The sequence below is a fragment of the Cheilinus undulatus genome, linkage group 1 (assembly GCF_018320785.1).
Source record: "Cheilinus undulatus linkage group 1, ASM1832078v1, whole genome shotgun sequence".
Taxonomy (NCBI): Eukaryota; Metazoa; Chordata; class Actinopteri; order Labriformes; family Labridae; genus Cheilinus; species Cheilinus undulatus.
In genome coordinates, this window is record NC_054865.1 from 46,913,725 (window position 1) to 46,934,324 (window position 20,600).

The window sequence follows — 20,600 nt, forward strand, 5'->3', positions numbered from 1 at the left end:
ACACACCAACAACTGCAACACTTTGATCCCAGGAGACTGTACAACCACAGGTTTAAAAATTAAAAAGTTTATTTGATCAAATAAACTGCCTAACAAATTAAAAAGGGTTTACAAAACAAAGATAAAAGAACTATGTAGTTTATATAACAAAAAATGAAACAGTGGACATATGGAGATATGACAATTGTGTTTTTAAAACAAAACAAAAGATCATTGGCAAGAGGGCTGAATGTGGAAGTGTGTTAGCAGGATTTCTATAAAAGCTCTAGGCGTTGCGGTCAAGGCGGACATCCACCTCTCGGCCATTGATCTTGGTTCCATTCATCATCCTGCAGGCCTTCTCAGCGCTCTCTGGAGAGTCAAACCTCACTGTACCGCAGCCTTTTGACTTTCCATTCTCCATCTTGATCTCTGCAAACATTACCTGGCCTGCAGGAGGGAAACAAAGGAACAATTGATGCATTCTGAAACTGCAATGCTCAAACAACTGTTGATATACACTGAAATGTTTGAAAAGGTTATACAACCATTCATTATGAAAAATCCAAGAAAAGACTTTAAATGTTTTGTTTAATATATTTATGCTTTATACATACATTTAGCAGAATAAATCATAGTTTATAGGAAAATCAGACATACCACAGGGACTTAACATAGAAAATTTAAAGTAAATATGGTAATAATATAATAATCAATAGTAAATAACTTATTACAGTCACTAAACAAAGTGACAGTTATAGTAAATTCATAGTAAATGCTAGATAAAGGTAAACAATAGACATACCACAGTGGCTGAACTTCTCTTTCAGCTTTTGCCATGTCAGATCATAGGAAAGCTGCAATACAAAAAAAATCAGTAAAAAATTACCACAGCTGTTGTCGTATGAAAGTGTTACATGATACAAGTACATCAATAATGCATTTGTTAAAATGTAATACCTTGAAATGAATACAAGAGACCTGTGCTATAATGAAAGAATGAAAAGGTAAGACAACTTAATAACACCCCATACGCTACTGATAAGTAGGAATGAGCAATGTTAGATTAATGCCGATATCGAATATGCCAATATTTGCACATTTATTTTAGCCAACAATAATACCAATATGTAAATGTAGTTCACACCCAAAGTCCTTAAAAAACTTTAGAGTCTAAGGAATAAGGATGAGCAAAGAAAAAGACTTAAATGATGTAGATCTGTTAGTCATGCCTAAAACTTCCCCAACTCAGTTGTACTTGCAGCTGATATTTTAAGCTGATATAACAGGTGGAAATATCGGCAGAGATTTTTATACCTGCTGATACCAGTTATTATTAACATTATATGCCAATATCTGCCGATACCAATATCAAAATGGAATGCATCACTACTGATAAGTCACTTAACACACCACGAGTTGCCATGGCATTGTTACCTTAAACAGACTCAGGGTCTGGACATGCACACTTCCCAGTTGTGACAACAGTGATGCCACCTACTCAACCACATGGCCCCTATCATGCCCCAAAACCAAAATTTGCAGCACTCACACAATGCAATCTGCACTATACCCAAGTGTGTTTGACCCCAAAGCCCAAGTTTGAGTGCTGTAGTCTAGTCATGGTACACTTCCCTAGCCCTGGCACTGGAGTCTGAGGTGAGTTTCAGCACAGTATACTCCTACATGTGCATGATGTGGACATGGCATATAATCAATACTAACATTCTTCTCAATAATCATTTTACACAATAGTAAAGTGTTAGAGAGCGTATTTGACTAACTCATAAGCGGCCACAAAGTGAGTAAAATTACAGTCAGGTTGTCTTTGTATTTCTCTGTTGTGCTGCCTCCAGAGGACTTCCCTCTCTGTAAACTGCGTGTCATATTATAATGTGTTCAGGCCTTGTTGCCTTTGGAGCAATGAAGTGCAGGCCTGCAAGGGACTGGGGACCAGGGGGGCCAATAGTGCTTCAGCACCATATGGAGCAATGGTCCCTAGTTTGTGAGTTCACCAAAATAGACAACAGAGGCTAGGACCTCACCAGGTTATCAAGTAGGAGGCTCCCACTGGTGTAGTGCTGCACAATTTGGTAACAATATATGATTGTGATTATACCAGAATATATTGAGATTTGCAATTAAATTACCATACATAAATGGTATCATGAGTCTACCTGCTTGGTTATCAGGAAAAAGGCAGTGTATGTATTCCTCTACTAAGAACATACAAACATCAAGTAGCATAAAAACACCCTCAAATGTTTAGTTTTTCCTTTTTGAAAATAAAGGTACTTACTACAAGATGCAACAGTGGCACTACTGTGAACTTAAAGGCCTTTCTTCTTGCAATTTTCTAAATCTTTCTAACAATGCTCAATACAAAAATAACTGCAGCTTTTTATGGGGGTAATTGCACAGTCTGACATCACGATTGCAATTATATCAAACCGTGCAGCACTACACTGGTGTTTTGTCCGATTCAAGACAGTGAGCCAGCGTCCCTGAGCTAGCTCACCACCAACCATCAAACACAAAGACTTCCTTTATTCCACCTACCCTATCACATGACTTTACAGCAAAAACAGCATGTCACGTTCAACAAAACCCTACCTATGTACATGCAAGCTCCAGGTACAGACAATGCCCTTAACTGTCCACATAAAAACAAACGAGAGGGAAGAAATGCAAAGGAACACAAAATAAAATGAAGATAAGTCTAAAGAGAGAGCTTAGAAAGAGAAAAGGGCCAGGGTGAGGAGCTCTGATCAGGGCTGTCACTGCCTATTAGATTGGGCTGTACTAATACATCACAAAAATGAACACAGGCCCAGTTAATTCACCCAAACTATTTTAATGCACAGCAAGCTTTGGCTGTGTCCCACTAAACCTCCATCAATACGAAGGCATCAATGCAGAGAGGAAATGTTAACTCCAGTAGAACTCAGGGAGATCCTAGGGATAGCTCTGCAACTTCACTCCTGTTTAATAATCTAAAAATGGTCTATAGTAGAATAGTGTCCATTGACATATGCCACACTTACATTTCGCACAAAGATCTGACAGCCACCTTTGGACCCTGAGCCTCTGTCTGACATTCCTCCGCCTCCTCCATAGCCACCAAAGCCACGGTTCATGTCCATCCCTGACATGCCCATACGGTCAAAGTTGGAGCCCATGCGGTCCATAGACATGTTTCCCATGCCACCTCCTGCAATAAAACAACATAAATACATAATTTAATGGCAAAATAACACAAAATTCTGTTCACAGGGTGGAAGTAAAATATTCCAAAGCTGTTCTATTAATGCCAAATCTCATCACAGACTTTAATAATCAACATTTAAACAGCATCTGAAAAACCACACTGCCTAAAATTAAACAGAACTTGACAACTAATACCATCTTACTCATTGTTTGGCATCAGTTTAGCACAAAAATATGTGACTAGAGTGTTTACAAACAGTGTTAAACTGTAATGGAAATCTATTATGATGATTCATGGCTTAGAGGATAACATTTTGTGATCAGGTAAAGCAGACTTTGGATCAGATTGCACTATTAAATATCAACTATCGACTTTATGTCAACATGTGTGATACACAACTCTTGTGAACATAAAACAGACACTTCTTTGACACATGATTTCTATTTTGTATTTGATTATGACCCAATCCTGCAAGTTCAACATGAAGTACAAAGCAGTGGGTTTTGTGTGCACTGACTGTTTGGGGACGTGCTGTTATGTTCATGCATGCAACAGCGCAAAGGGGAAAGAGTTGCCCGGAGTGAAACAGTAATCAGATGGTGTGATGATTTATAAATAAACTCATTAATTCTCCCACTCCAGTGCCTATAAATCTGAGCTAAAACAGCAGCTCAACAAATAGAAAGATTCCTCAATACCTCATGCTTTTATCTGTTTTGTGCAGAGCATCATTTTCGGCTAAAAAATAAACAGCTAATGCATTCTCCCAAACCATGCTGTATAACCGTCCCACCTGATGTGTTAATCTGTAGCAGCCAAGCGTCATTTTTATGTAATTTAAATCATAGCGATCAATTCTTTGTGGTTCTCTGGCAGTTTATCTTGAAATAAAAACTAAGTGAAATACAGTCTCTTGGTGGCAGCTGTAGCAACAACCTCATACTTTATGTTGTTAATGTAAATCAGTATTGATTTTACTTCAGCATGAGTCATAAACCAGAGCTAAAGGGCTTCATGTCTCATTATGTGTCAACACATGACTACCTGATAAAAAGGCAGGTTATGAGAAAGGTCGTTTAAGAATATCATTTATTTAGTAAAGCATGACACCTAATCACTTTATAAATCATGGTATATTATTTACTAAAGCGTCTAAGTTATTGGCAGTTTAAACCATCAAAAGACTATACAAGTGTAAGGGCTATTAGCTTTAAATATCAACAATGATAAAGAGGCCTAAAGCTCTGTTAGAGATCTAACGGCAGCTTTTTACCATACCCTCAAAGCCAATTTGTCTATCAACAAGGAGGGAAAAAAAGATCAATGAAAGTGTAAACAGAATAATTCATGTACCTAGTCCAGTCCCCATGTGCCCCATGCCACCACTGCCCATGCCTCCACCAAAGCCTCCACCTACAGGAGAGATTGCAAGTTGATGTAGATTTGCTTCAACCATGACTAAACAGTTTGACAAAAGAACAACATGCAACCCCAAAACTCAAAAATAGCCAAAATGCACAGAACTTGCTTTTAGTGCACTGTCTAGTGTTTGACTTGATAGAATTCACGGATATCTGAGGTCTGACTGTCACTTACCCATCCCGCCAAAAGACTCTCCAAATCCACGGTTCATTGACATGTCACTGTGGCCAAAGTCCCGATCCATTCCACCCATTCCTGACCGGTACATGTCTAAATACCGAGGAACAAACAACCTTTAACTTAAGATGCAAATAAAACAATTGTCTATTTGAGGTGCAACTTCATCTCTGGATTCTATTAATGACTATGTTCACTTACCCGCCATCCTTCCAACTGGTGCCATGTCCCTGCCTCCATAACCACCCATGTTGCCCATGCTGCTCATGTTATCCATCCCTCCGTAGCCTCCGCCACCACTCATTCCTGAAAACATAAGCATACGCTTTATAAGCCCCTCCTCTTTTCTTGACAAAATTATCATTATTTTTAAGGAAAACTTGCAGTTAAAACACTTACCTCCTCCAAGTCGGTTCATCCCACTCTGAACATCCATACCTACAGAAGATGGCAAAGAATGAGGTCAGCCAAGTCATATCTACTTACACATAATTGTTGAAACTGTTATGAAATGTTACGTGTAGCCTTAATTTGAAAAACTCCAAACAAATCTACTTAAAGGCACAAGGCCAGACAGATCCTGAGAACCTGAACTATGGTATTACAAAAGCCTTGTATTTCAGCAGGTAGAAGCTCTGTTTCTCTTATCTATTTGACCCACACTGAGACAACCGCAGGGTCAAAAGATGAGCCATGGAAATGTCTGCCAAGTCTTTACGACTGAATGGTTGACACATTAACCCTGTAGCTCAGTTTCTTTTAAGGATGGGACATGTGGTTTTTTTATATTTGAATGGTCAATTTATATAAATCTGAAAACTTAAAATAACTTCTCATCTTAAAAACAAATGTGACCATTACTTTCCCTGGTGCCTGGTTGTAATGTGATACTTTAGGCAGATGGTTGCTGCATCTAAATGCTGTTTGTTAGCTGCCTTTAACAAAAGAAAGCATGGGTTTCAGGTGACACAACTATAGCATTACAGACAGTGGAGAGCCTAATAAACTAATTAAGCATCTCTCGACTTTATACACATTCTATTTTATTTACCAGTATTAAGTAATGCTCAGTTCAGTCCATCTTATTTGACACTGTTGGATAAAGGAGTTTCTCAAGTAGAAATTAGTGTGGCTAATGCCAAATCTGTTAACCCATAAATGGCAATTTTATATGTATAATATCCATTCATCAAGATAACAAAAATGCATTAAAGATGCCAATGGTTCATAATGTGTATCTATCTTTCATCATGCAGTCTTTAGTCGTTCATTTCTCCTTCTCGCCGATGTGCATCTCATTCTGTTATCATAAAGTCTTTTAGATGGCTAGTGTAGGTCAATGCAGCTCAATGCTTATTTGCATTAGATGTGGGAAAGTGTGATTATGTGAATTTTATTTGAAGAATTGCATGCAAGTTTGAAATAACTACTTTGCTTGAAATGACCTTCCCCTGTTTGTTGGTGAATACATTTATGTCCAAAGTTGTCTATCCTTTCCACAAAATGTTGAAAAATCAAGCAGAGCTGAATCAGATTCTGCTTGATAAGCATTTGCCTGAGGAGACAGACTGTTTTGAAAACAGCACTGAATGTACTCAAGGTTGTTGGCATTTTCTACCAAAAGACCACAAACAGTATTTTGAGAGGTGACTGACTTCCAGGTCCCATGGAGCTCATTCCTCCTCCACCACTCAGACGGTTGGCATTTATAGGCTGTCCTCCAGGTCCCAGTCCCATCCCGATGCCACCAAGTCCCCCTACACAAAACAGAAAAATTTAAATAAGAGGAAGAAAAGTTTGGGATTTAAAAATAAGGGTATCTTAACATGATTGTTGAGTAAATCTGAGGTAATACAACTTTCAAGAATGTTCAGTTCAAAGAATACTTCATAAAGATAGGTGGCACATTGACTTATTCGTCCATGTGTCCTTCTGGTCAATCATTGCTCCTGTTTTTGTTTGACATGTGTTTCAGTGCAGATTTGCACACAATGGAGACATGCTAACAGTTAACTTAAGTTAATCATTTTTTTTATTATGCACAAACATGAATTCAGAGTACAAAAACATTTGCTATTTCAAATGCCAATTATTAGTCCTTCAGAAGTGTTCAATTACTGTTATTTCAGTGCTTGGAGTTCAAACAGAAACTTAGCATTACATTAAAAAGCATAAGAACTATTGAAATATGAATCCAAATCCACAATAAAGCCAGGCTATAATTTGAAACTGCTTGTGAAGGGCTGCTCTAGAAACATTCTGAAAGCTTACTGATCACAACATAGCAACGATTTACTTCTAAAGCTACTCCACAGTCATAGCTTTTTCTGTATTTTTATTATCATAATGTGTCACATTAGGCTGTATGGGGGCGATATATCACTAATTCCCTCTGCATGATCAGCATTGGAGCATGCCATCTCAGCCTTTGATAGCTCAGTCTTGTTAGAATTATCTGCTGAAAAAAAACAACATTTTTTTAAAAGGACAAATTTAGCTACTACAACCCTAAATGTCTCATGCATTAGCTTGTATGGCTAGTATAGTATTCTACTTTAAGTATTTGTTGGGGTTTATTTTTATCTTTTTCTGTTAGCAATGTCGCAAAACCAGCTATTTGTGATATGACAGACTGGATAGCAGGAAACACCATCATTGGGCCTATAATGAACTGTGCTTATGTTTTCAAGCACTGGTAACAAAGGCTTGGTTTTGTGTCTTACCATCTGAAAGAGAAAAACATCAATGCCACTAGGCATTTGCTTTCATTATAATACTACTTCAGTATTGCCCTGTATCTGAGCCTAATGTTAAATTTACATGCGTTACTCATAATGTGTCCTTTTCTCCAGAAGACATCATGCCTTTTACATTTACAAAATCTGTGCCATACCCAATCCAGTTCTTTTATAATGGACATGAAACTTTTAACAAAACTGGCAAGATAACTACAGTGGACTCACGTGGTAACTGAGGAGACTTCTCTACTTGACGGAAATCATCAGGGGGAATAGATTTCTCATCCTAGAAAAGCAACACACACAATGTAAGTTTGGTCTCTAATTCTCTATCCATACTAAGATCAACCAATTTAAAACAACATACCATTTTAACATGCATCTGTCTGTCAAACAGCATCTGTCCATTAAACATGGCTGATTCCTGAGTCAAGGAGAAGGTCACAAAAGACAGTAAAGCATTACAATGTGTGTTCTATTTATAAGTGTTCAACTCTGAAGGATACAGATGGCCTGCACAGCCTCCAGTGGTTGCTCAAAAGTCACTGTTCCCATCCCACGGCTTTTTCCATCTTTATCTTCCTTTACGTCTGCTCGCTTCACCACACCTGCCATTCCAAACACCTCTTTTAACTTCTTCCAGCCAACCTTGAAATCCAGCTGTAAAACACAGTAAAACATTACTTTGTTTAATGTATGCATTTATTTTTATGCTTGATCCATTAATTTTCATCAGCAGTGAGAATAGGAGCACTGATTATGCCCTCACATTGGCAACAAACACGGTGCTTCCCAGTCGTCCAGCCTGCAGAGCATGGATGATGTCATGTGGGATGTTTGGGTTGTTGGCAATGGAGTGTGGGATGTTCATCCCACTAGGCCCCATGTCCTGCCAACGACCTCCCTGTTGACCTCCTCCCATGCGCTGCAACACACGCCGAGCGTGTTCCCCATCAGGATCCTTTAACAAAGAGAACTTAGCATTACTTGTGATATAACATGTCTATATTCTCATACAGTATCAGTCAGATAAGACATGCACAAGTATGTACATTACACTCAATATTTCCCATTTCATTGTCTTGCAGAGTGTGAATATTGTATTCCACCTTATATTCTGGAGCAACAAATTCTGCATTTATCTGTGATCAATCATAATTCTGAAGCAACTCATAACAGCTACGTTTTTGTAGTACAATACATCTGTCATTTGTCACAGGTAACTACTTATTTAACAACAGCACCTCTATGTCCTTATCTTTCAATTATTTACACCTCTTGAACACAACAAAAAGACAGTAAAACTGCAGTTAATACCTGCCAGAAGTCTAGGAATAAATCCATTTTAAGATGCAAATAATTTTGCCAATATTTTGTTCTCACCTCCTTGATGTTGAGTGGCCTTCCACTCAGGTCATGTTTATTCATAGTTTCTATCGCCTTCTTCACAAACTCCTCATCTTTGAACTCCACCACACTGTTGAAACAGATATCTGATGAGCTCAGGCACGTGGCAAGTATAAAACAAAACAAGTTTAAAATCTGAGAGATTTTTTAATTTTCTTACCCACAACCCTGTATGAAGAGGGGACACACATGAATCCAGGTAGCACACACATCAGTAGTTGGGGAATAAACAAAATACCGTTAGTGTTTGGAAAAAGTATATTATCATTTCAAGTCTAATGTAAAAACATGCTTTTAACATTTGACTTGTGCCTGTTGGGCATATTCTAAGCTGGCTTGCACCAACAAGTATTTGGTTGTGTTTAAGTCTTAAATTACAATTATTAAACGGCATACAAGAGATTTCCTTTATCATTGCCATAGCACACTGAAGAGTGTTAACACTGATTGATCAGAAGACTACATAAATATCAGTAAAAACTACATTTTTCTTGAAAAACACGTCTCATGTATCAATACTTATGCATTACCATCTAACTGAAACACTTTTATGTGTAAATCTGGGAATAAAATCAAATTAAAAAAGAGTTAAAATTAAAATTATAGGAATTAAAAAGGCATTAACATACATATTAATACAATATTTAAGGTTGAGTTTTACCAATGCACATTAGGAAGATTGTGTGGTCCACATTTGATTCTATAATATGCACAACTATCATTTTGTATTAAAGCATAAAAATAAAAACATTACAGGATCTTTCATTGCCGTTTGTTCCTTTGAAGAGAGAGCTGTGCCATATAACAAAATTATAAAATAAGATTTTGAGACATGGGGGTCAATCGATAAGACAAATCACACAACCCACATTTCCCTTTGGAAAATGGCCAAACAAACAAACTTTTACACCAATTGTTATAACAACAACAAAAGCAAAATGTACTCTTAGATGAGTTCGTTAGACTAGTTTTCCAATAAAAATCAACAAGGCATCTCCCTTTCAAATAAATATCAATCATTTGCCATCTATCAGGCTCTAAACACAACCTTCAGTATCTCCAGTTCATAACTTAGTAAGACCCAAAGGATCAGAACCTAAAAGAGCACTGGATTAATAAGAGCCTGCTGGGGGCATTTAAAACCTCGTGCAGCAAGTTGGCCACATCACTTACCCTTGACTTTCCTTCTGCATCCTTAAAGAGCTCCACGTATGTAACCTCACCAACTACATGAGACATACAAAAGGAAAAATACCAAAAGAACAAAAGGAATTTCAGTCACCAAGTCTTCAAGTCGCCGTAGGCCTTGGCAATGCCGCTACAGGTGGACATTTCCCATTAATGATCAACAGTCAGCCCAGACCAACATCCCACCAGACAACACCATGCCTTTCTGGGCAGTGACTGAGACACCCAAAGGCCAAGGCCAGAGAGAAACACAGCTACATAAAACCTGGGAAATTCAGAAGACTTCAACATGATCAGTTTGTCAACAGATTCCATTCATAGCAGTTGAGTTTAAAGCTGTCCTTTGACATTTCAAAAGGCCTCTTTACACCCCCATAATTCAGAAAATAAAACATTACAATATTTTCATTCATATCAGCAAAATTTACCAAGCAACAGATCAACAAAAATCATTCAACAATTACTTTTACTACTGGTTTGAGGTTACATTTTGGAGCTGACAATGCCATAAAACAATGTAACTAAAATTATCGTCCTTTTCTCACAGACATATCAGCCCAAACTAAATTGGTGCCCATCCAAAGAATTTAATTGAAAACTCCAATGGCCTAAAAATCACTCTAAGTTGATTCCATAATATCTGCACAGAAATCTAAAAACTAATTTACTATTGCTAGAAGCAAGATGCTCCTTCAAAGTAAGAAGTGTCAATAAGTTTAAAATGAGCTGAAGAGAGAGAGGAAAGGGAAGGCACCACCCCCATCACTGGGGACATTACCTTTCTCACGCATCAGATCTTTAATAGCCTGCCACTTCATATCGTATGGGATGTTGCTGATGAACACCCGGTTCCTGTGAGAGCCCTTCTTTTCTCCACCATGTTTGTCTTTGTAGGGATGGTAGCGATTTCCTCTTCTGCTCCCAGAAGACTTCTCCTTACCCTCATGCTTTTCTTTGGGTGGCTTGGTTTCATCGGTATCCCTAAATCATGCACAGAGTTACAGTCAAAGAACACCTCAATAGCACATTTAGAAAATGCTGTTGAAAAATCAAAATACCTGCTAACTAGGGCTGCTCAATGATGGCAAAAATAAAATCCATATTATTTCTGATTGATATTGAGATCATGATTATGTGTTGATATTAGGGATATATAATGAGTGACCACTGCCAAAATCCAATATGCCAATCACTTCCAAAGTAATCTCTGTCTTTTTTTAACCTTTTTAATTTTGCAAAAAACACCAAGTGTGTCTTGTGCAAAGAGAGGCTTAATCAGGTACAGCAGAAAGGTGTGGGAGGTAGACAATCTGGTAGCTGTTTTACGTTTGGGGCCTTTTTGTAAATGTTCAGAGCTCACAGCGGCGTGTCATCCACATGGAAACGGCATTTTGGGTGACTGTAAACGATACTTTTTGAAAACGGGTCTCAGAGTGCACAAATCCATGAACAACTACCGTTTCGTCTCCATGTGGATGGCCAACCCCATCTTTCTTGAAATGATTACGTCACACATAGCGTAGCTCTCTTAAGACACCTGCGCGGGTCCGGCCAAAACAACAATGGTGGACTACAGGGTTGTGTTCGTGCTGCAGAAGCTATTGAGCTTGTTATGGCTTTTACAACAAAATCTGATGCTCCTTTACCACCACCGCGAAATGCATACATTATGTTTTTAATCCAACGTGGAGAACAACCAGAAGGGCAATTAGAAGAAAGTTTGTGTCAGTCTTCTGTAATCTTCTTCTCTCTTTTGGTGCATTTCTGTGGCAGCAATACAGCACCACGTACAGGCTTGGCATATAAACTACAGCGTTTTCAGGTGTTTTCAGTGGTTCCATGCTTACACGGATATTTCTTGAAACGATCCCGTCTTCACATAAAACTTTTTCAAAACGAAACGGCAACATATCACTTTCATCTCAGTGTGGACGGGGCATTAATGTCTCATTTCACTTAAAAAATAAAAACAAAAAACAGCTCAGTGGACAAGTGAAAAGTCATGTGCACCTTATGGTATTAAAATTTACCTTTATATCGTTCCTTTATATCCTCTTCAATCCATAACAAGTTCCTTTTATAGTGGTTGACTTCAGGTAAAAATATTCAATCTACCTATGAAGGCAGGACTGTATTCAATCAGGAAACCAGTTACACTCACTAACATTTTAGCGTTGTTTTAGTCTCCTTGACAGACTAATGTTACTTTTTTGAGTGTTTTATTCTCAAAAGAGCTATTCTTAGTCAGACTTCCTCACGGAAGAATGGTTGCCAGCTAACATTTTTAGTCGTGGTTTTAAAGTGGATTAATCTATCTTTATATAGAGGTTTTAAGCAGGGGCGGAGCCAGGAGAGTTATACTTCAATCGGGAAACCAGTTACACTCAATAACATTTTAGAGTCGTTTTAGTCTCCTTGACAGACTAATGTTACTTTTTTCAGTGTTTTATTCTCAAAAGAGCTATTCTTAGTCAGACTTCCTCGCGGAAGAAAGGTTGCAAGCTAACATTTTTAGGCCTATATAGAGGTTTTAAGCAGGGGTGGAGTCAGGAGAGTTATACTGTATATCTGGGGCTTGGCCCAACTTAAGAGGATCCTGGGACATGCTAATGAGAAATTACTTACAAAGGTAGTTATATTCAGTTTAAAATACAAATGTAGCCTTAGAATGCAAACAAATCCAACAAATTTAAGCAATAACTAACACAGTTTCACCTACAAAATGTCATCCTGTAGAGCCAACATAATTTTTGATATGTGAATGTTTTCAAAATGTTTTAATCCTTTTGAAACCAACAAATTAATGATCATTAATTTCCGCTCCTGCCTCCCAAAAAGGGCAAATGCTGATTATTTTTTAAAATATATCACAAAGGTAGGGGAAATATTATGTACAATTGTATTGAGTCACTTGAAAATAACATAAAAAAGCAAGTTATGCGATTCCAGAAAACTCTATTCATGAAAATTAAGAAAAGTTAAAATTTAGTACAATGTTAGGTAGCACTGTTCTTTGCACTATGTATACACAGTGTTGAGTTAAAAAAAATGTTTGGCTACAATAATTAAATTCTCTTGTTTGATAAGCAAGGTTCATTTGTTTTTATTACATGTTTCTCTTTGCAATTTTCCATCGCTACATTCAGCAAAATATATACATATATACGTATCACCTTCAAAAACGAATCAGGGCTTCTGTGACATAATTTGGGGCCAAAGCCCTGTAAACCACCCCCTTGCTACACCTATGGTTTTATATAATGTGTCTTTATAATACAAGAACAACCTGGGATAGTACTGGTTAGTGTAGCAGTGAAGAAACTAACTGAAATTTAAAGAAGATGCAAATGATGTAACTTCAAAAAATATTAATGCTACCATTAAGGCTTTAAATCAGCATTTAAAGTATTCAAATTATCTGATATACTATGTCATACTTAATTTTAACAAAAACTGTCCTGAAACAAATAACATTGACAAACAAGCTCAGGATAGCAATTAATTACAATTTTAATACGGTGCTGCACTGCGCAGCCATTAGCAGGACGCTATTGTTAACGTTAGCTTTGCTAAGCAAAACGTGCAATCCAATTGAGTTAAACATAACTGTTAAATGCTTTCCTGGTAGTATTACCGCTTAAGATAAATCGGGGTTGGTTAAATTCGTCAAATTAAAGTATTCTGGACAGCCTGGGCCTGCTTCAGCAGGAAATAAAACCTCGGACTGTTTAGCGTTAAGGTTAGCTAACGTTAGCAAACACTGAAACAACGAAGATTAGCACTCAGGGTGAACGAGAGCAGTGGGATGAATGTGACGAAATTTTACACCTTTACACTTAATTTTAGACCCAGGGTATAAATTACGCGACATGCTATTGTGCAGTGTTTACGTAAAACCAAGTATCTACCGATTAAATGTTGTATATTTTCAGCGTGTTGAACACCAGATGTGTTAGAGGCGTCTTGGCTCACAATGGTTAGCAACACAGGACACCATTTTAGCTAGGTTAGGTGACTGTGGAACAGACTTTTACTCACGGTTTCACGCCATTTGGTGTCTCTTCGCATGTCTCATCGCCTTCAGACTTAATGGATTCAGTAATTGTAGATTCCTCCTGACTTGGCTCATCGTCGAGAAGTACAACATCTGCCATGTTGAGGATTATCTTGCCCCACAAAAGCTCACGATGCCTGTGTCGCTACGCAGTTCAAAATGTGCAGTGGGATTTCAGCCTTCAACGCGAGACTTGGGAGACGTTGCTGGGCAGCGCATGAAGAAAAGACAGGAAAGGTGGGAGGAAGATTTGAAAAGTGGCACACACGGTTTCCTGAGGTAGGTCTACGGTTATAAGTGTTTTAAGTGACCGAATAACTTAAAAAGTGAGAGGAGACATTTATTTTAGATAAATTTAATGTCTTCCTGAACCATGCCAAAGCTTCAAGAAATTTAAAACCCGACTAACCCAGTTTGAACCCTGGTACATGAGGCATGAACATCATACTGGCCAAGCATCTGGAATCAGGAGGTTCCCCTGCAGTTTGGTAAGCAAACAGTACTGAGTCGTATCATCATCCCTGAAACTATGACTGATACACTTTCACTCCTTTACAGAATCCGCCTACATTCATTTTAAATAATATAGGCAACCAAACAACTTGATGAAAATCTGCCCAGCATGACAATGTAGATGTCATCACTTAAATGGCCACACACAGTAGTCTAGAGCTCGATTTACACGGGTATACAGAGTATAACCACTCTTTTTTATCTATACAGAGTTTACCCTGTTGAATAAAGAGTATACCCCAATTAATAATATATACAGGGCTGTGAAGGTTTTAGCAATGTAGGGCACTAAGAATTCATCATGGCAGAATTGTCACAACCTGAGCTGAAGAGGGGCAGAGTCGAGCTTGACACATGTGCCTATGAAAAGTATTCACACCTTTGGATGTTTTTTGTCATTGTCTTACTGGAAAACAAATTTTCTCCTAAACTAGAGTTCTCTTGCAGACTGAATAAGATTGTCCACCAGGATTTTCCTGTATTTTGCTGCATTCATTTTGCCCTCTACCTTTAAAGACTTTCCAGGACCAGCTGCTGAGAACACCCCACAGCATGATGCTGCCACCACATACTTCACAGTGGAGATGTGGTGATGTGCAGTATTTTGTGTCCACCAAACATAGTCTGATGGCCAAAAAGCACCATTTTGGTCTTATCAGACCTAAGAATTTTCTGCCACTTGGCCATGGAGTCTCTCACATGCCTATTGGCAAACTCTAGTCCAGTTTTAATGGCTTTTCTTCAACACTGACTTTTTTACCACTCTCCCATAAAGCTTTGACTGGTGAAGAACTTAGGTAACAGTTGTTGTATGCCTCCCATCTCAGCTGCTGACAGATTACTGCTGGAAATTTTTTTGTTTCTATCCCCTGACTTGTAATTTTCAATAACCCTTTCTCTGAGTTGCTTGGAGTGTTCTTTTGTCTTCATGGTGTAATGGTAGCCAGTAATACTGATTAGGTGTCTTCACACTACAATCATTTGACACACATTCACTTCACTCAGGTGATCCACATTTCACTAATTGAGAAACTATTAGCAGTAACTGTCTGTAAAAATCAGTTTTCACTTTGACATTTTTCAGATTGACATTTTTTTGTTAAAAAAAAAAACAACTAAATAATATAGACCATGACTAATTTATAAGATCATAAAGGTAAAGCATCCAAGGAGGTGAATAATTTTTATAGGCACTGTATGTCGTTCAGCAGCCAAGGTCAAGCTTAGTGGCACTTTTTTACCCCCTTTTAACCCCTGGTAATACATCCAGGGACTGCACGTACTTAAAGGCCATTGGGACAACCACAGCACCCCTATGTCCTGCCCGGACGATACCCAAGGCTGCTTACTCGCCACATACACCCTTTACGCTGCCATCAAAGTGAACAATTTTCAGCAGATTATTTTCCCATGCCCCTGGGTTGTGTCAGTCCTTCTTCCTGTCTAAGGATGTCCTTTGGCAGCTTAATCGCCACATCTGTGCTATACTTCAGCCCAAGGCCCCGTCCACACGGAGACGAATTCAGGAGTATACTGAAAACTTTTTTGTCATATAGGTGTTTCATCCACACGGAAATGGGGGTTTGTAAACAACTACCGTTTCATCTCTGTGTGGACGGCCAACCGCATCTTTCTTGAAACGATTACATCAGACAGAGTATAGCCCACTTACGCCGCATGCGTTTGTCTAACAAACACCAATGGGGGATTACAGGGTTGTGTTCATGCTGCAGAAGCTACTGAGCTTATTTTGGCTTTTACAGCAAAATCTTACGCTGCTCTACCACCACCAAGAACAGCATACACCAGAAGTTCATAAATCCACCACGGAGAATACCCAGAAGGGCAAACAGGAGAAAGTTTGTGTCAGTTTTTTTGTAATCTTCTTCTCTCTTTTGGTGCATTTCCGTGGCATTACAGCGACGTACAGGCTTGGCATATACACTACAGCGTTTTCAGTCATTTTCAGTGGTTCTGTGTTTATGCTGACGTTTCCTGAAATGATCCCGTATTTACCAAAAACTTTTTCAAAATGAAACAGAAATATAATGTTTTCGTCTCCATGTGGACAAGGCCTAAATGTTTGGCCCAAACATGCCTAAAAGATTTGGAAGTACAGTATATTAAAATTATACCCACTTCAGCATGCACCACTACACCACTGCCTACACAAATACTGTTTAGGTGTTTCAAGGTAGGAGGACAGCAACCTTTTAAAGGGAGCCCTGCATGCTAACATATTGACCGTACTGGTTTAACATTATGTAATGTATTTTATCCTCCTGTTGTACAAAGAACTTACTTTTGCAGAAAGTGAAGAAAAATGGATACACATGAAGGCCATTGTTCTTCAATGCACTCTGGGTAGTGATGTCATATGGTTAGGTTTGAAAATTAACCTCTTTGCTTTTCGGTGACTCATGAATACAAACCAGCCACTTTATTTTAACCGACAGCGAACTTTAATGCTACATAAAATGATAATACAGGCATATGGTATATAGGTAATAGAAAATTTTATATAAGGAAAGTTTTCAACTATAAGACAACATATCAACGCAACTTTTGACTTGCTCATTAAAATGAAAAAAGTTTATTTTGTATTATCATTAACTGTTATGATGCTGGTTAGAGTCTCTATTGTCCTCAAAGGCTGTTTTAGCTGAAACTAAACCTAAACTGAGAGAAAAAAAAATTATAGTTTTAAAAGTATATAAGCTTTTACAAGGAGTCTTCGCAATCATATTGGTTTGTGTAAGTTTAACTTTGTGATCATGCATAATCCAAAGTTCACCTCACCCAATCAAACCTGTGCCTTACTTGATTTATATGTGCTTGAGACAAGGGAAAGATGATTATCTGTTGCTGTTTGTTTCCTTCTCAGGGTTTTGTAGCTCCCAACTGAATCCAATCTGTCAGATTTAAAGTTTTTTTTTTCCTTGCATTTGGATATAAGACATTTTGAGTTGTGTTAAACTGCCACCATTTAAAACACATTTCCTGATATGACTGCTTTAAAATAAAAGTTCTTCAACAAAATATAAAGTGGGTAGCTTTATTGTGAAGAATTTTCCCAAAATAGAATGTACATATCATTGTTTAACTCAACTTTGCAAAGCAAAATCACCTTGGATTTTGGGAGGGAAGTGAAGGATTAGTTTAAACACATCTTCAGCAGGAAGACCATGAACAAGAACCACATGATGAAACAGTAACTTCTTCCTTTTTGTCATTCTTGCCAAAATTGCACTAGAGTTAAAATAAAAAGTCTCTAAGGATGACACTCCATAGGAAAACGAACAGTGCAGTTATTTGACATCACCAAGAAAGCCTTGCACAACAATGGCAGCCTAAATGCAAACTAATTCATAAAATATTCTCAAAATGTTGAAATCTGATGTCTTTCTTTGTGCTATATACATATAAAGATAATAATATTAATATAATAAACAAAACACTTGCTAATGTAAATTGTTCTTTTTAACCTCATGGACACTGGTCAGGCTAAAGTAACTCGGTACAGTTAGTTTTGTTCCAGTTTTTACACTCTTACGAATTTGTCAAGATTCAAATCAAGTCATACTTGGAAAAAACAGCATGATTTAACATAATGATTTAAACTTATCCCTTAGAATTAAATGGTCTTTTCAAAAATTGTAAGATTCTATGTTTCTGATAGTATAGTAACGTCATTTAAAAGAAACTATTAGGGAGAATCTGCTTAAAGGATTGAGTTCAGCTTTGTCTGAATAATCCAAGCAGGTTGTCTCTGTGTATGACTACATCTATAGGAGATCTTATCTGACCTAGGCAGTTGATATGCAGTACGCTATCTTTCCAGTTATTCTCATAATTAAAGTGTAAAGTGTATCTGGCTGACTTTTGCATATAAAGCACAAATTCAAACTCTGGTGTGACCTCTCTCCTGAAAACCCATTTTCCCGTTTAGTGTGTCATTTCCCGTTACAGCTGTTGACCTGTGACATAGCAGAAAGTTAACCTTTAACATAAAGTTCAGTACATTTGTTAATCTGTAGATGAAGTCAGGTCAATAAAAATGAAGATATGTTTCCTTAATGGCTTGTTTTCATCACCAACATCTCAAAGTTGAATGCAGCATATTTCAAACTGGCAGGGTTGTAGAAAGCATTTAGGAATTGGCTTCACTGGCACAGTTACTTTTACAAAGTCAGTTTAGAGCAGTGGTTCTAGAGTGGTATAGCCTCAAGACCCATCACCTCCTCCTTACTGAAAAATCGTGACTCTAATTTTTAAAAATGTTGCAGCTTTGGTGCTTAGATGGAACAAATACAGAGCAGAGAGATTGATGAAACAAACATCTTTGAAAAGCACATCATTTCAGGAGCAGTGGTGTAGGGGTTTCTGCAGAAGTGGGAATACTCTTAATTTATGCCCCACATTTTTTACTAATCCATCTACAAAGGTTAAACAAAAGCCTGTGGTATAGGCTACTCTTTCATATTTATCAAACCCAAAAAATAGGCCTTAAGTATTTACACACTGACACTCAGCTTCTGCTGCCTGACTTCAGGTACTAAGAATCATTGCTGAATCTAGCTGATTTAAAGTGGTGGCACAGGCTTTGTTTAAATTGCTAGATATCCTGGGTTTCCAGACTCTTTACGTGATTGGCTTACCCTGATATTCTTACCCAACCAAAGGCAATAATGAGTGCAGAGCAGTGGGTCATGCTGGGAAAAATGCAGCATACCACTGAGTGTCAGAGTGCATTTAAAGAGGATATACTCTATGACAGGGGTGTCCAAACTTTTTCCACTTGGGGCCACATACAGAAATATATAAGGATGGTGGGGCCACTCTCATATACCTCACCTTGAGGATATCAACCCTTTAAGCGCCAAAGTCGCAAAATTGCGACAAGCAACACTGCTGAATTAAACAGGCTGTAGCAGCAAGGTGCCTAATGTTGTTACTACTTTACATCAGGAGATGGCAGACATGAGTGACTTCAATCCCAGCAGCGTTTGTGAGCATGTTTCTATGCAGAGTTTTGGAGAGAGAGAGAGTTTAAAGACGCACCGCCGGTTGAGGAGACGAGGAAGTGGTAGAAGTGGTTGTAGTCGGTGCATAAAAGAGAACCAATTTTACCAAGAATACTCACAATTTCGGGAGGAAGGGTGGAATATTCACCCGTGACAATCACGTTCAGTCATCCGGTGAGACCAAGACGTCGGAGCCACAGCGACTCCATGCGCCATGAGAGTCCACAAGCAGTTCATACCAAAGCCGATGCTTTTCCTCACCAGGGCCGGGGTGGGAGTAATCAGCAAATGCCGATGAGGGGACGTGGTGGGGGTTTCAGGGGTGGTCAACACGTTAAGTTCAGTTGTCCGGTGAGACCAAAACTGCCGTGCGTCTGTGAGCAGACACCGTGAGTCTGTGCGCCATGAGAGTCCACAAGCAGCACATACTGAAGCCGATGCTTTTCCTCACCGTGGCTGGGGTGGGGACGTGGTGGGGGGTTGCAGGGGTGGTCAAAACACAAACATTGATGGAGGTACCGGGAATAAAAAAACACAGCGGAGGTAGGGGTAGATGTGGTAGAAGCAGTGGCAGTGGAGGCTGCCTGGTGACATCAGAATATGCAAATTAGATGAGTGAATTTACTCCCACCACAAACTTTGGGTCATACTGAAGAGTTTTCTCATTTACAGTATGCCTTTATCTCTAACCACTTTCAAGCTACAGCCTTTTGAAATCTTGATATCACTATTGGATATTTTCTTGAAGAAACTGTGGTACCTAAAGGGTTAAAATAGTAAAACTGATCTAATGTAGGTTAAGATATGCTCAGTGAGGTCAATCAGATGTCAGGGCAGGAGGCTGGTTGGCTTTGGATCCGCCCCTGAACATCATTGATGCTGCTATTTGC

At 38.4% G+C, this 20,600-nt stretch overlaps 1 protein-coding gene across 2 annotated transcripts; it reads right to left on the bottom strand.

Moving 5' to 3' along the window:
* Nucleotides 1–51: 51 nt before the first annotated feature.
* On the bottom strand, nt 52–14,366 carry myef2 (myelin expression factor 2). 2 transcript variants are annotated; one of them, XM_041785208.1, is made up of 17 exons: nt 14,158–14,366; nt 10,898–11,100; nt 10,105–10,157; nt 9,092–9,099; nt 8,908–9,001; nt 8,294–8,485; nt 8,031–8,184; nt 7,892–7,941; nt 7,750–7,810; nt 6,442–6,543; nt 5,186–5,224; nt 4,988–5,092; nt 4,784–4,879; nt 4,541–4,600; nt 3,024–3,190; nt 785–836; nt 52–429 (listed from the first exon to the last, which is right to left on the bottom strand). In XM_041785208.1, exons 1-17 carry the CDS (start codon nt 14,271–14,273, stop codon nt 266–268), a joined length of 1,716 nt encoding a protein of 571 aa, XP_041641142.1. In that variant the 5' UTR covers nt 14,274–14,366; the 3' UTR covers nt 52–265. The 2 variants fall into 2 exon arrangements, with proteins under 2 accessions (XP_041641142.1, XP_041641152.1); XM_041785218.1 differs by lacking the exon at nt 4,541–4,600.
* Nucleotides 14,367–20,600: the final 6,234 nt, after the last annotated feature.